This window comes from Typha latifolia, chromosome 3, assembly GCF_019914945.1.
Source record: "Typha latifolia isolate L0001 chromosome 3, TyphaL0001v2, whole genome shotgun sequence".
Taxonomy (NCBI): domain Eukaryota; kingdom Viridiplantae; phylum Streptophyta; class Magnoliopsida; order Poales; family Typhaceae; genus Typha; species Typha latifolia.
The window spans coordinates 6,560,553-6,574,696 of record NC_133088.1 but is presented as its reverse complement, the minus strand read 5'-3'; the positions used below and the strand labels follow the sequence as shown (position 1 = coordinate 6,574,696).

The 14,144-nt window shown below is 35.6% G+C and overlaps 2 protein-coding genes across 2 annotated transcripts; one reads left to right on the top strand and one right to left on the bottom strand.

The window, feature by feature from the left end:
* Window positions 1-2,870: 2,870 nt before the first annotated feature.
* Window positions 2,871-10,479, top strand: LOC140783660 (chloride conductance regulatory protein ICln). The gene is made up of 7 exons (XM_073130609.1): window positions 2,871-3,206; window positions 3,290-3,413; window positions 4,882-5,002; window positions 7,577-7,636; window positions 7,735-7,785; window positions 7,863-7,954; window positions 10,023-10,479. The coding sequence occupies exons 1-7, from the start codon at window positions 3,049-3,051 to the stop codon at window positions 10,092-10,094; spliced, it is 678 nt and encodes a 225-aa protein (XP_072986710.1). The 5' UTR covers window positions 2,871-3,048; the 3' UTR covers window positions 10,095-10,479.
* A 1,616-nt stretch (window positions 10,480-12,095) lies between these two features.
* Window positions 12,096-14,144, bottom strand: LOC140785190 (small ribosomal subunit protein uS10y-like). The gene is made up of 3 exons (XM_073132958.1): window positions 13,946-14,144; window positions 13,741-13,854; window positions 12,096-12,483 (listed from the first exon to the last, which is right to left on the bottom strand). Exons 1-3 carry the CDS (start codon window positions 14,061-14,063, stop codon window positions 12,341-12,343), a joined length of 375 nt encoding a protein of 124 aa, XP_072989059.1. The 5' UTR covers window positions 14,064-14,144; the 3' UTR covers window positions 12,096-12,340.

Genomic DNA, 14,144 nt, shown 5'->3' with positions numbered 1-14,144 from the left:
CAACTAATAACTTCTAAATTGAATCTAGGGAGACATATTTTCTGGACACAAAATTGGCTATCATATAGATTGGCTATCATGGATTAAGTTGTAAGTGAAATATTTTATAATAACAAAATTGTAGACACAAAATACTAGTATATTAATATTGTAGAATATATGATTTTATATGATCAAGCCACACTAGTCATAAAAGACTTGTATGTGTGAAGAAATCAAATAAATAAGTGTCGGAAGAAGCAAATTTTTATTCTATAACCCTAACATCCACTCCACCCGTCACCACCACCATCACCCACGTTATTCCATATTTTTGTCCCTTCTACAGTTCGAATCTGTGAAGGGCATAAATACAAAACTTGTAGATTAGGCAGTTACGGATCTAACCAAATTAGTTTAGTAATTTTATGACTACTAAAGAATATTTGACGAGTATTTTTCTACAATCGCGCAGACTGATTCCTATAATACATTCAGATCTTGAAGGAATCGTTGCGTAGCCTATCTTTGGTATCGGAACTTAACACTTATCTTCCATGTTTCATTGCTGAGGGAGCAGATTGGAGATCATGAGATTATTGGACCAGCTCTACTAGAGTCATTGGATGAGATAGAGATCGTTGAGCCAGTTTGTGTACTTGCTAGATGCTGACATAGTACCCGATTGGAGATAGAGATTTTAGTTGAGTAGATTGGTAAGCTATCTGATGAGATGGCATGGGAATTAGAGACTGATATCTTAGAACGTTTTCATAACTTTTCACCTTGAGGGCAAGGTGGGGGAAGCATGGTGGGCTGATATATTTAGTTAGGATCTTTTCTTATTATATTAGTTATTTATTTTTATTAAAATAAAATTTATATAAGTCGTGTTTGAACATAGGAGGGGTCGCGTTCGAACGCCCTTACGAACACATGCATCAGGTTCGCAAATACAGAGAACGTGTAATGCGCGTTCGAATGTCTGCATCGCGTTCGCACATACAAAGAATGTCTTTCTTGCGTTCGAACGCCTGCATCGCATTCGCACATACAAAGAACGTCTTTTGTGTGTTCAAACGTGATCCGGCGTGTTCGAACGCGATCGGCGAAAATCTTCTAGAATTATGGTTACTTATTATTTTAGAACTTATTGGCTAGCTTCTATATATATGTGGATGACAGCCAAATTTATTATGCTATTGGAATATTAATTTTTTGCCTCTCTATCATCTATCTACCCTAATATCCCTCCTCCATCTTCACCATCCTTCCACCTCTTCCGTTAGCAAGGTTTCTCCTAACTTCTAATCTCTCTCGACTATTAAGCCACCCCTCTTCTTTGGGATCTCGACTGCTTCGTTCCCTTCGTCTATATCCCTTAATTACATCCACCATCCATCTTCACCTCCATACCCATCCATAACCCTAACATCCACTCTACCCGTCACCACCACCATCACCCACGTTATTTCATATTTTTGTCCCAATCGCAGTTCGAATCTTTGAAGGGCATAAATACAAAAGTTGTAGATCAGGGAGTTACAAATCTAATCCATTTAGTTTCGTAATTTTCTGACTATCGGAGAATGTTTGACGAATATTTTCCCACGATTACGTTGACTAATTCTTGTAATACATCCAGATCTTGAAGGAATCGTTGCATAGCCTATCTTTGGTTCGAGAACTTATCAGTATTTAATACCCATTCTTATATTTTTAGCCTCATTATGGATAGCCCTCCATGCTCAGGATGTGTTCCTAATGGTGTGATTATCCCACATGTTTAAATTCTCATAATTCTTCTTAATAATATGTTTCATTGTTGTTAAGGAATTTAAAAGTATTATGACTCATAAGGTTCGTTTTGGCCAATAGGAGTTCTCTAATAGAAAGACCCACCTTAATTTTTTTAGTCTAGTTTTTGAGTCCTGAATCACTAGATATAAACCTTTTTGTGCTCTCCTTTTCCCCCCACAAGGCAAGTTTGAAAACTCAAGCATAGAGTCCGGAAACCAAGTCGATGTAAGCTAGAATTTGGGAATAGCATTTAAGATTGAAATGATGAAAGATATGTCTCCCCGCAGAGGAAAAAATGTCTCTTTTCTAACTGACACGTATAGATGATTATTCTTCTAAAGAAAAATGATGTAGGGGTGACCATCAGTGCTTTATATGACTTGATGGAGTTGTCAAATAAAACATAGTAAAAGATTCCTAATGAATGTCTAATTGGATTTTAATCCCCAATCTTTTCTAATAAAGAATCTAGAAACAAAATAGACTTGGTATATTACAGATATACGATGAGTTTTTAACCAAACTAGCCCTTCCAAACTTTCTTTTAGCTGAAATATATCTAGGGTTGTAAATGAGGCTCCATCTCAAGCTTTGCTTAAATTTAATTTCAAGTCAAACTTAGGTTTTGGGCTTGACTTAGCTCAAGTCAAAGTTGAGCTTGAGCAGAGCTAAATCGAGCTGAGCTTGAGCCTATTTGCAAGCCAAACTCAAACCAAATTCAAGCCTAAAATAAGATAAGATAAGAATTATTAAAGCTGAGTTAAGAACTATATATATATATATATATATATATATTAATAAATATTATATTTAAGCTAAGCCTATCGAGCTGGAGGCACTTAGTTTATTTTGGTACCCCTAAATAGATCACCCTAAATAGACTCATAAGCTGATCTGATCATCATTTTATGTGTAATAATAATAAATAAAAAAACGAGGGTGAATATTTGATTGAATCTATCGACATTTTAACTTAAACGTGATCTTTTGACATCAATTGGCGACTCATTTCTATGAAAATAATTTGAGATAGGGCTAGTTTGGTAAAAAACTCAATATATGATACCGCTTTAGCCAAGTACCTTTCCCTCGCGGCCCCACGAGTCCACCGCATCGTATCGAGAAGAGCACGATGCCATTTGGCGCGCCACTCCTCCAATATTTTCTATTAAACAAATCCTCCATCCTTTCCACATCAGAAGGAAAGCAAAAGAGAAAACCCCCCAAAACCCCATTAGAGAACAAAAAAGAAGAGGATACTAGAGCACCATGGTTCTAGGGTTGCAGCCCTTCGTGGATCGTGTCGGCGATGAGCCACGCCTCGACACCGACGCCGGCGAGGAGATGATGCATGTCCAGCCCGGCGTCGCCGTCGTCCTTGGACGCCGGACGCCGGAGCAGCCCGGCACCCTCTTCATCACCACCAAGTACTATTCTCTCCCCTAGAAATCTCTCACCTTCTCCTTCCTTTTTGTGCTTCCGTTTCTATTTCGTGATCCTTCTCTTAAAGGAGGGTGATTTGGCTGAGTGATGGCGACAAAGAGAAAGGCTACGCCGTGGATTTTTTGTCGATTTCGCTACATGCCGTGTCGAGGGATCCCGAGGCGTACCCGACGCCCTGTATCTACACTCAGGTAGCTCCTGCTTTGTAGAGTTGCTGTTAAAGAAGTTAGGGTTAGAGATTGATAGCAATTCTAGATTTTTCTTGGCTCTAACTGATGTTTTTGACACTGAAGTATGTTGGTTGTCCTTTTTGAAAGGATTGTTCTCTCTTTAAATAACATGTTCATAGGCTTTTAATTGATGCAAAACTGACCCACCTAGTGTTATACTTCTATTCTGATTTTTGTAGCACATCTCAAATGAAATGACTCCAAATAACAAGTAAAATAATTTGTTGGGCATTTACTTTCTGTACTTTGTATTTTCTCTCCTTATCCATTTAGGAGCAACTTGCTATGAGTATGCGATTCACTAGTCTAGTTTTGGCTAGAATTTGTTTCGCCAGAAATGTTGTTTTCCAATCTAAGAAAACTTACACTTGGTTTAGTACTTAGTGGGGTTTTTTATTAGATAGAAAAGTAAACAAGAAATGAATCCTTATTGCTAACACAAGATGTGTCTTCTGACATGCACAGTCTCTCAAAACACTTAGTCCTTGATTGGAAATAGTAATACTTTTCTTTTTTATTTGGGGGTGGTGGTAGATTCTGATGGATATTATTTCTTTTCTTCCTAATGCGCAAGACTCATGGCCAAAGAAATATTTAGGTGGTCTTGTGGGCTGCATATGTTGCTTTCTGTTCTTAGATTTCCTTTTGTACTTCCTTTCTAACTGGATATAAATAGTTCCTTTCTCAAATTGAAGGAAGGATGCTAATTCATTGAAACTCTCAAATTATTAACATTGAAGATTTTATATGCCCTAAGCCTAACTATATTTTTGTCCTTTAAACACGAGGAAGTCCATTTTTGAGCTTGTTTTTACATACCTTTTCCTATTGAACAAACTTTTGCAAACTGACTTGAACTTTTGAACTAAGAACTAATCCATACAAAATTATCTTTACAATTGGAAAATCATCTTAAGGTTTAGCTTTCCTGGCATCTGTTTCAGGAAATATATGAGTCATTTTCATTTACTTAGATAATATAATATTGTAATTACTATAATCAGATCTTCAGTTATGGAGTGGCAAAATTTTTTCCCAAGACAACATATATATATATATATGCATATGTATGAATGTATGTATGTAAAATAAGATAGCATTATCAATTAATTATTTGAGGTCATTTTTATTTACTTGGTTAATATCATATTATAGTTACTAACTTACTATAATCAGATCTTCATTTATGGGGTGGCGAGGTTTTTTCCTGAGACAATGTGTAAAATAGGATAACGTAATTAATTAATTAATTATAAATTCTAGTTACTTGATTGTAATTGTGCATGTGCAGTATGCTCTTGAGCGCTAGAAGGTATGCAAAAAAGAGGCACCAACCTAACATGAGTAAAATAAATTCTTGTTGGCCTATTTTATATTCAAATATCTTGAGCTGATTTTTTACTATACATTTCCTCGGATGTTCTTGAAGATTGAAACGGGAAATGAGGAGGAGTCTGATGGCTCTGATGTCTCAGATTCTGAACATGATCAAGATACGGAGCTTTCAACTGTCACGGAAATGCGCCTGGTGCCATCAGATTTTAGTAACTGTATCCTTCAGTGAAATAGCTGTATCATTTTCTTTTCTTTTATTCATTGTCCTAGTTATCATCATTATTTTTGTCTTTCTGTATGGTCATATTGCTAGTTCAAAGTTCAAACCTTTGTATGCGTGCTACGCAACAATAGAGCAGGTGCGCCTCCCACAAAATGTTTGAATGATCATGTAAGGAGCGAGCTTCTTATATGGGATCCAACGCATCCAGCAGAGCTTGCTGGTGCAGCACTACAGTAGAACTGTGTCAAATGTCCTAATGATCTTTAGGGTTGATAATGACATGCTTCTAGCATAATTATATTCAAAGATCATCTTATTTGGATGTTCCATCCTTTATGAAGTAGGACATGTAATTACAGAACCTATAAATAATTAATTTTTAGTAACGACTGACCTAATAGATGGCGTGATAGCCACTAGCTAATCTATCAAAAATTTAAGATGGAAGAAACTAATAAGAGAAGTTAGAGGTTTGGTTGTGAGGTTGCTAGAAGAGGATTTTAAACATTGTAGGTTGAAAATGAAAATATAAAACTATGAATTGAAGTATCTGCCGATTCCGGTATGTATCGCCGAAACAATTGATATGGCAATTTGGCCGATCCCTGATCCGAATCGTCTGAACGGAAGATTGATATAATCGATACGACCAATACTTATCATTTTTTTAAGTACCTGATTCTAATTTTGAAGTTGATACTTGGAACCCTTGTATAAAAAATATTTAATATTTTACAAACAGATATGATATACAAATTTTAAAATCTTTTAGGACCCGTTTGGATACCTGGAATTTCAAATCCATGGTAGAGCTTGAGAATCCGATCCCTGGATAGGCATTTAAGTGATTACTCTAGGAGTGGACATTCGAGTCATTACTAGGAACTATATCTAGAAAATCACTTGATTTTTGTTGTTTAACAATCTTAGGAATTAATTTCAGTATTGGTAACGAAAATAGGAATTGTTGGAAGTAAGGGAGATTGAATGATTGACATAACCCACTTATGGGCACAATGGTCTGTGAACTCATGGCTTTAGTTGCTTTGGTGAACTTGTAGGGCCTTGAGCATGTAAGGTCCCTGCAGCGGCTTGCAGACACGTTTGCTTATAGGCTTGGTGATTGCCACAGGTCCAAGTAATTTTTTTATTTTACTCCTTAAAATATTGTAGGTTTATCCAATATTGTAGTATCTTAAACTGTAAACATCATGTTGTTAATTTTTGACCTTTGTTTCTCAAAGTGTTGGAGTTTTGATTCTGTTGCTCAGGTAATCTAGTGTTTCTGGACAACCCCTTATTTGTTTGTCATGTTTGACCATCTTCTCATACAAAAAAATCACCTACATGGTAGCAGCAACAGGTGTCTTGAACATTAATCACTAACACGATTATAGTGCACTATAAGAAATGATTACTTGACAGTTATGAACTGCCAATAAATAGATCTATTCTGTCTAACATGGATCATGCAGTGATGTGGATCAAACTCCTCTGAATATTATAACTCCTTTTTACCTGTTGAGAGAGAGAGATTGCACTAAACAGTGATTTATGAGATATACCTAGCAACCTTCAAGTGTGAAAGGAGTCTAGGGCATGTAACAGTATTTTCTCAACTGAGGTCAGTGTAAGGACCCAAGGAGTACAAACTTTTGTCTCACTTTCAGTAATGGTGTATCCTGCTTAGTAAATCTATACTCCTGCAACTGTATGTTCGAGCCTAGTTATTCTAGCCTAGCCATTTACTATTTTAGCACCTGCTATTTTGTTTGAGTCAAACTTGGTTACTAATTGATTATGGACCTAACTTATTAAATTGATTAATGGTTTTAGTCAAGTCAATTAATTAGTCTAGGCAAGTCATTTGATGTATAATGAGTTCGAGTATTACTCGGCTAAGTCAAGTTGCTTGAAGTCAAAGGAGTCCTAATTCAAGTCAATTTAGGGTTAGCTTCTATATATATGTTGAGTGCAACCTTAATTGACTAATGAAAGGAATTATTTGCTGAAAACCCTAGCCATCTTCATCTCTCCTCTTACTTGCTCGTTCCCTCCTAGGCTGCCATCCTTGGCTGCCAAAAACCTCTTTGTCTGGCTGCACCACCCTTGACCTTAAAGGTCGGTCTCCTCTCCCTATTCCTCTACTTCTCGGTTACTACTACACTCGCTAGCAATGCCACCGTCAAACTCGACCAGATTTGACCCAAATAGAGTGTGAATCTGTCAAGGGGTTTAACACCAAAGACGTAGATCGGAAAATCACGAAGCTATTCCATCTGGTTTCGTGATTTTTAGGTGTCCTGTGTAGATTAGGAATACTGCAATAAACCCACCATCACCAATTTTACACCTTCAGTACCAAGTCATATCAAACTTCTTTGCAGTTGGTATACTTCCAGCTGTATGGGTTTAGTTTTAATGATATAAAGCTCGTGAAATTACTGTACTGCCATTGCTGGTAAGATACAAAATTGTTATCTCTGAATCCTGAATTTATTAATAATCAATGAAATGATGATTTTTTACCCCAATTAAATCTTGGATCCTTAACTAAGATTTAAAGTGGATACTCTCTTTGACATCTTTTGTCAATGTGCGGAACTAAATCCTGAGCCTACCGCTGGTTAGTGGAACTTTAATAATTCTCCTAGTGTTACTTTTTGTAAGTTCTAATAATAAATTTAATTCATGCAAACATGTGCTCTTTTAATACTTTTTCAGAGGGTGAAGAAGAAAATAGTTGGTTTTTTGGTGATGGAGATATGGCTGATGGTATGTGACTGGTTGTGTTTTTACTTCCATTATGTTAGTCCAGAATAAATACTGGTATCCTCCTTTCTTAATATCAGGAAGTGATTCTGAGTGGCAACCATCAGCAGATCTTGCCAATCCAATTGGTCATGCAAATGGTGATCATGACCTGGCACATCCAATGCTTGAGGTACACATTTTACTAACTGAATTGTCATAAGATATACATGCATATATACATTACCAAACTTCCAATATTGTCACTTATGTTCAATATTATGCATCAGTATGCTTGATATTTGTCTTAAATCAAGCTAGAGAATCTGCTAGAGGAGATCTTGTTTTACCTTGTACAAGTTGGAAACATGGACCTGCAATATTCCTAGGTTTTGATGTTTCCTGAGATATTAATTGTCAGTTGATTTGGTTTGCAACTTGCATGATCTCATGGGCAAAGTTTATGTCATGACCTTACAATATGGTCACTAACTGGTTTTTCCTGGGTGTACAGATTTAACAAACATCATTTGGGCATTGCAGTTCTGTTTTTGCTAGTTTGTAATTTCCACTCGTAATTTGAGTCATACATATATTATTGTAGTTTACTTGAAATAGTTCTGTTTCCTTCACTTTGTGGAGTAGTTACCACCCAGTCCTAGAGAAAGTCGGATGCTGATATTATTCAACAAATTGATAAGACATTCTTGTTAAAAACAACTGGGAGTACACTGAACAGTAACATGATGTACAGGCTGGCATGTCACAGGTACTGGAGAACATATTTGTTGGTTATTGAATGGACTATTGTTTCCCCTGTGCACTTGAAATTTATCTGATAAGCTATAATTTCTATTTCAATAGCCTAATGCACCACATTATTAGGACCCGGACCCTCTCAAGTCTCAATTAAATAGTGATGAGGGATAAGGGATAAGCATTCATCTAATCTTTCAATAAAATTTCATACTTGTGCTTCCTATCGTAAGGACTCTTGTGGTATACAACCTAATTCTTAAAAAAAAAATTATGTTTGAGAGTTTTCTGTTATATGTTGCTTTCCTTAGTTTCATAGTGTTTTTAAAATTCCTATTATGTTGGTTTTCTGCTTTCTTTAGAACTTCAGTTGACTAGGATTGGTCTCTATTTAAGCGCTGAGATTGGTTTTGCTTGTTCTTTCTTCTACCTTAATTTGGTGCATTGAAAAACAATTTTGATGGCCGCCTTGGCGGGGTGGCACACCGCCCGCCCCGTCCACACACTGCACCCGGATTATGCAGTTGAATTGCATAATCGGGCTTTGGTGGCTTTTGGGTTGAGCTGGCCTAGCAGGCCAACATGGTGGCTATTGGGTTGGACGGGTTGAGCAAAACCGGTGGTGGGCTGTGCAATAGATAATAGAGAAAAAAAAAAACTCACTGACCTAAATCCTCCCCTCTTGTTCTCTCTCGAGCTCTCTCTTCTCTCAACTGTACGGCCATGAGCGGAGATCTTCAAATTGTGTGACAGGGTGGAGGTCAGCCTTGTGCAGCGGCGTAGATAGGAGATCCCTTTCGTGGGTTTCCCATCGCCTTCTTTCTCCACTTCTCTTTACTTAACAGAAGTGATGGACAGATGGAGTGTTGGACACGTGCTGGAACAGTCTCCAGACTCTCCACTTATGTTGTCACGTGTGATTTAATGGAAGTGAATAATATTATTTGCTATGTTCTTATTCCTATTATGTGTTCTATTCTACCACTAAATTTTATCAGCTCATTGTTTTGATCATAATATATTAACAAATGTTGTAAACTTGTGGTCATGGTTGTGAATTGTGATTTATCTTTTATGTATCCTTATACTATAGTGTAGTAGATTATTAAAATATTATATATATATATATGTATATATATATATTATAATTGTTTTTTAATTTTTATATATTAAAAATGTTATATTGCCCTCAGCAATATGCAGTGGACTGCCGGTTAACCACAGCCGCCTTGCGAGATATTGCATTTTTATCTACTTCTGTGATGTTGATCACTGAATTGCTGCACCACAAAGATTGACCGGTGATCTCTCAAGTTTGAGATGCCGTCTTTGTTGTGAAGATTAATTGGTTATTTCACCATGTACTTAAATTGCAAATGCATATACCTTAAAGATTTAAATTGTCTATAGTAGTTTCTTTGATTTGTCAAAGCAAACATCTACTCTCCTAGGACCTATTAGACTTTTTATTTGTCTGCAGCTAATCTGTTCATCTTACCATGCAGCTGCAAATCAACGACCAGCGCTTTGAAGATGCCGAGGAAGCAGAACATGAGACTCGTCCTGATCATCCATGAGCGAATCACTTACTAGCTCAAATTTCTCGGTGTGATAGGATTGGAATGTATGCCATTTCTACTGATGCAGCTTTTTGATGTGTGGTTTGCTGACAATGAAAAAGAAAAGTTCTTTTCTTCCTGTAGAATGAATTAGGTTAGGTTCTACTAGAATGCAGCAGGCCACCTCGAGTAGTTGTATCATTGGTGTTTTTCCATGAAAAGGTCTTGCTGCTGGTCAAGAATGTATTTTACTTTTAAAAAAGTAGGGTTTGAACAAGTATCTAAATCCACAGATTTTTGTTTTTGTTTTTGTTTTCTTTTTTTAAGGTGTTACCAAGTTATCGTCTCTTGACAAATACTGTTATTGTTGGGATGAATCTAAAATTTAACCTCCTGAGATCAACCAGTTGTTTGTGTTAAGGTACAGTTAATCAATTGTTTGATTGGCGTTTACTTGGAGGCAACTTATAATTAATGCAGTAAATTAGCAGTGTGATTTACTGTATTCTTTTGTGCTCAACTTCTCTAGTCGGCGGGCAAAACTGCCTTTTTCCCCTTCTAGTTTATTTGTAGAATAAGGTTAATTTTAAAAGATGTATTTTATTAATATTATGAAAAGAGAATTAATATCACTATAAGTTATTTTTTATTATTTAATTAAATATTAATATAAAAAGTAATAATTATTTTTAATGTGATATAAAATTACTATTTAAATAATAAAAATACTAAATTTGTGTTGAAATTTTGTGATATTTTAAACTAACCAATGAAAGTATCTTTGATTGGATGGAAAAATAGTAGTAATAATTAGGTATTATCTACTGTAGAGGTAAAATAGTAATTCTAAATTATTATTAAATTTTTGAAAAGTTATATGAAATAAGAGAGAGTGATGAAATAGTATATTAGAAAAAGTTGAGTTATTTAATTACTATATCAGAATAAAAAGGCTTAAGAAAACTATTCGGAGCTAATTAATATAACTTTTTAGTATCATAATGAAATGTGAAGGTCTATGTATCTTTCTTCGGCTTTCTTGCGCCTACATGAGAAGCCGTATTCAGAAATTTCCAAACCCATATATCTCCATTACGTTGATCAGGATCTCGTACTAATTTGGTGATTTTTTTTCTTTCAAATCCACTGGATTCATGAAATTACTGTTATACGTGGTCATGAAATGCATCCTAAAAACAATAGGTGTGTGCAAGCAAATAATTAAAAAAAAAAAAAGGTAAACTAAGGTACTTTAAATTTTAAATATAAAAATATACTTTAATTTTTTTCTATCTTCTTCTTTCCAAAATATAAAAATATACTATAAAAATATCTTAATTATTATCTAAAAAATCACATGTGATCATAATATGAACATTTTAGAAGTATGACGTGAAGATTTACTTATTAAACAATAAATTATTAATATCATAGGGGTAAATGTTGTGACCGGAGAGTAGCTTAAAGTAGATTTAATACTTGTATGACACTCTCGTATTATTTATCTATTACAATACAATATATCTATTATATATGCTTATTTTGAAGCAGAGTAAGTGCTACTATGATAGTAGTATAGTTATAAACCGATGCAGTAGTATAGTTATTACACCTAATGTGACAGAAAGGAGAAATATTAACAAATAACTAAACAATCATTTTATAATAGACAGATGAAGAAAGGAAAGAATAAAAAAGGAAAATAATTAAAGTGAGTAATTAACTAAAATAACATCTTTTCAAAAATTAAATAGTAATCAATAATTATAAAAACAGTAGAAGAAAGAGAAGAGGAGAGAGAAGTAGGTAGTAATAAACTAATATTAAAATAAGCTGCTGCTTGATTACTGTACCAAATATAAAAAGACATACTAAAGTAAGTTTATCCAGTAAACAAGTAGTTATGGGATCCAAGTTGGCGCATCAACACGTCCGCCCTTGCAAGTCATTCATGATTTATCTAAAGCATCGTTCACTTTTCTCAATGCCTATATTTCATAATAAGAAGAGGCCCAACGCTCAAACATAAACATCTCACTGCAACTTATCACTGAAAGGAAGAGAAAGTACATTCATGCAAGAAAGCTGGAATTCTAAACTCAAAATCTCAATTCAGAATCAGGAGCCAGAAAACAAAAGCTTGTGGAGATTTCCAGTTTCAAAGTACCAAAATTTCAAAGACTAGTATGTTGATAATTAAAACTAGATATGAATAATGCCTGCTAAAAAAAGACCAAATCTAACATTTGACAGGTAGACCTCAATCAAGCATCAGCAATTGTCACTTCAACCTCCACACCAGGTTCAATGGTAATTGAGGTGATCTGCTTCACCACTTCAGGTGAGCTAAAGAGATCAATCACCCTCTTGTGGATGCGAAACTCAAACCGATCCCATGTGTTGGTTCCTGTGAAACACGAGTTACAATGTTGCAGTTCAATAACAACTACCACAAAAGCCACATTGATAGAATAATGTCATACCTGCATTGAATACTAACAAGTTTAAGGCTTCAGTAAAGTTAAAGCACAAAATAAACAAGCCTACCAACATGACAAGTCAAAACTCAAAACTGAGAAATACTTGTATACACATCTTACATGATGCAAATCTAATTGCAACGTACAGTCCGAACATCCTTTTCAACCCATTAAGCAGAACTTTGACACAAAAAAACTGGTATGCAATAGAAATCTTTCACTCGGTTAAATACATCTTTCTTCCAATATTTGGAAGTACACCACTAATAAACTCATCAAATTAGTCATGCAACAAATTGTTTGGCAATCATTATCCATCTAATTCAGTGCGATGATCATACATAACTATTTCTTCCCATAAGATATGGGATTGACTGGAACACAACTCCCAAAATAAAGAAAGCTACCCAAATTTGTAAGAAACTCTATGATTGAATGCCAATCGGATGTGGATCCACTAGAGATCTCTGTCTACATCCTAGCTAAAGAGAGCTGAGACAGATGATCTGCTCATATGGTCAAAATTCTAAGACACCAGAGCTGCATCATTAAATTTAGCAGACTAGTCTCTGCTTATAAAATCCAATTAAAACAATCAAACAAACTATTCCCTGCAAACTAATAATTTCCTAAAATACCAACAAGAACAAAGTTGCGACCTGATCATCTTTCCAACCGATGGTAAAAGCATCAAATAAACAAAAAAGTTCAACACACACAGCGTAAAATATTTTAGCATTACCAAATTCAAACCAAACACTGACCTTATATAATTATATGCCTTATCCAACTTGGGGCGTTCTTAATCCTCTACCCCTCTACCCCCAAATTACTATGCAAATAACTATAACAGCCATCCATATTTACCCTTAACACAACCATGAACCTTAAACAAATAACTAGGCTTAAATACCTAAAAGCTAGGTCTTGACAAAAAACATGCACAACCAAATCCAAATCTATAGGAATTAACGTTATATCCATTATTCAACTATGTTCTTTTTTAATTCCCAACTCATAGTTTATCAAGCAAACAATAATTTGCCCCTCCATTGCATGATGACTCTTCTTTTAATATTTGTTACCATCATCCACATGTACTCTTAACGAGAAGATGAACACTCAAAACATATAACTACGCATAAACAATTCAAAGCTAGATCTTGACAAACATAAGACTATACCTTCTCCGCAAGGGGACTTCCTGGTGGTGATGTGGAGGACCTTCGTGGGCATGCGCACGGGACCCTTAACCTTCAACTGCTTGTCCTTGGCTCCCTTCACCAAATCCGTGCACACTGTTCCCCTCATCCCAGATCGAAGAACTCTTTGGTCAGATCACAGAGGAAAAATATCGAAAATTTAGAGGGCATCGAGATCGACGGGTACCTTTCTCGAGATTCTTAACGTTCTTAGAAGAGAGAGTGATACGGATCCGATTCAGGCGCTCCTGCGGTTCCTCAAACCCTAGCTTCGTCGGCTTCATAGTCCCATACGCGGCCGCCATTTTCGTCTTCCTGGGAACAAGAGCAAGAGAGTCGGTACAAACCTAGGTTTAGGGTTTTATAAGAAAAGGCCGCCCATGATG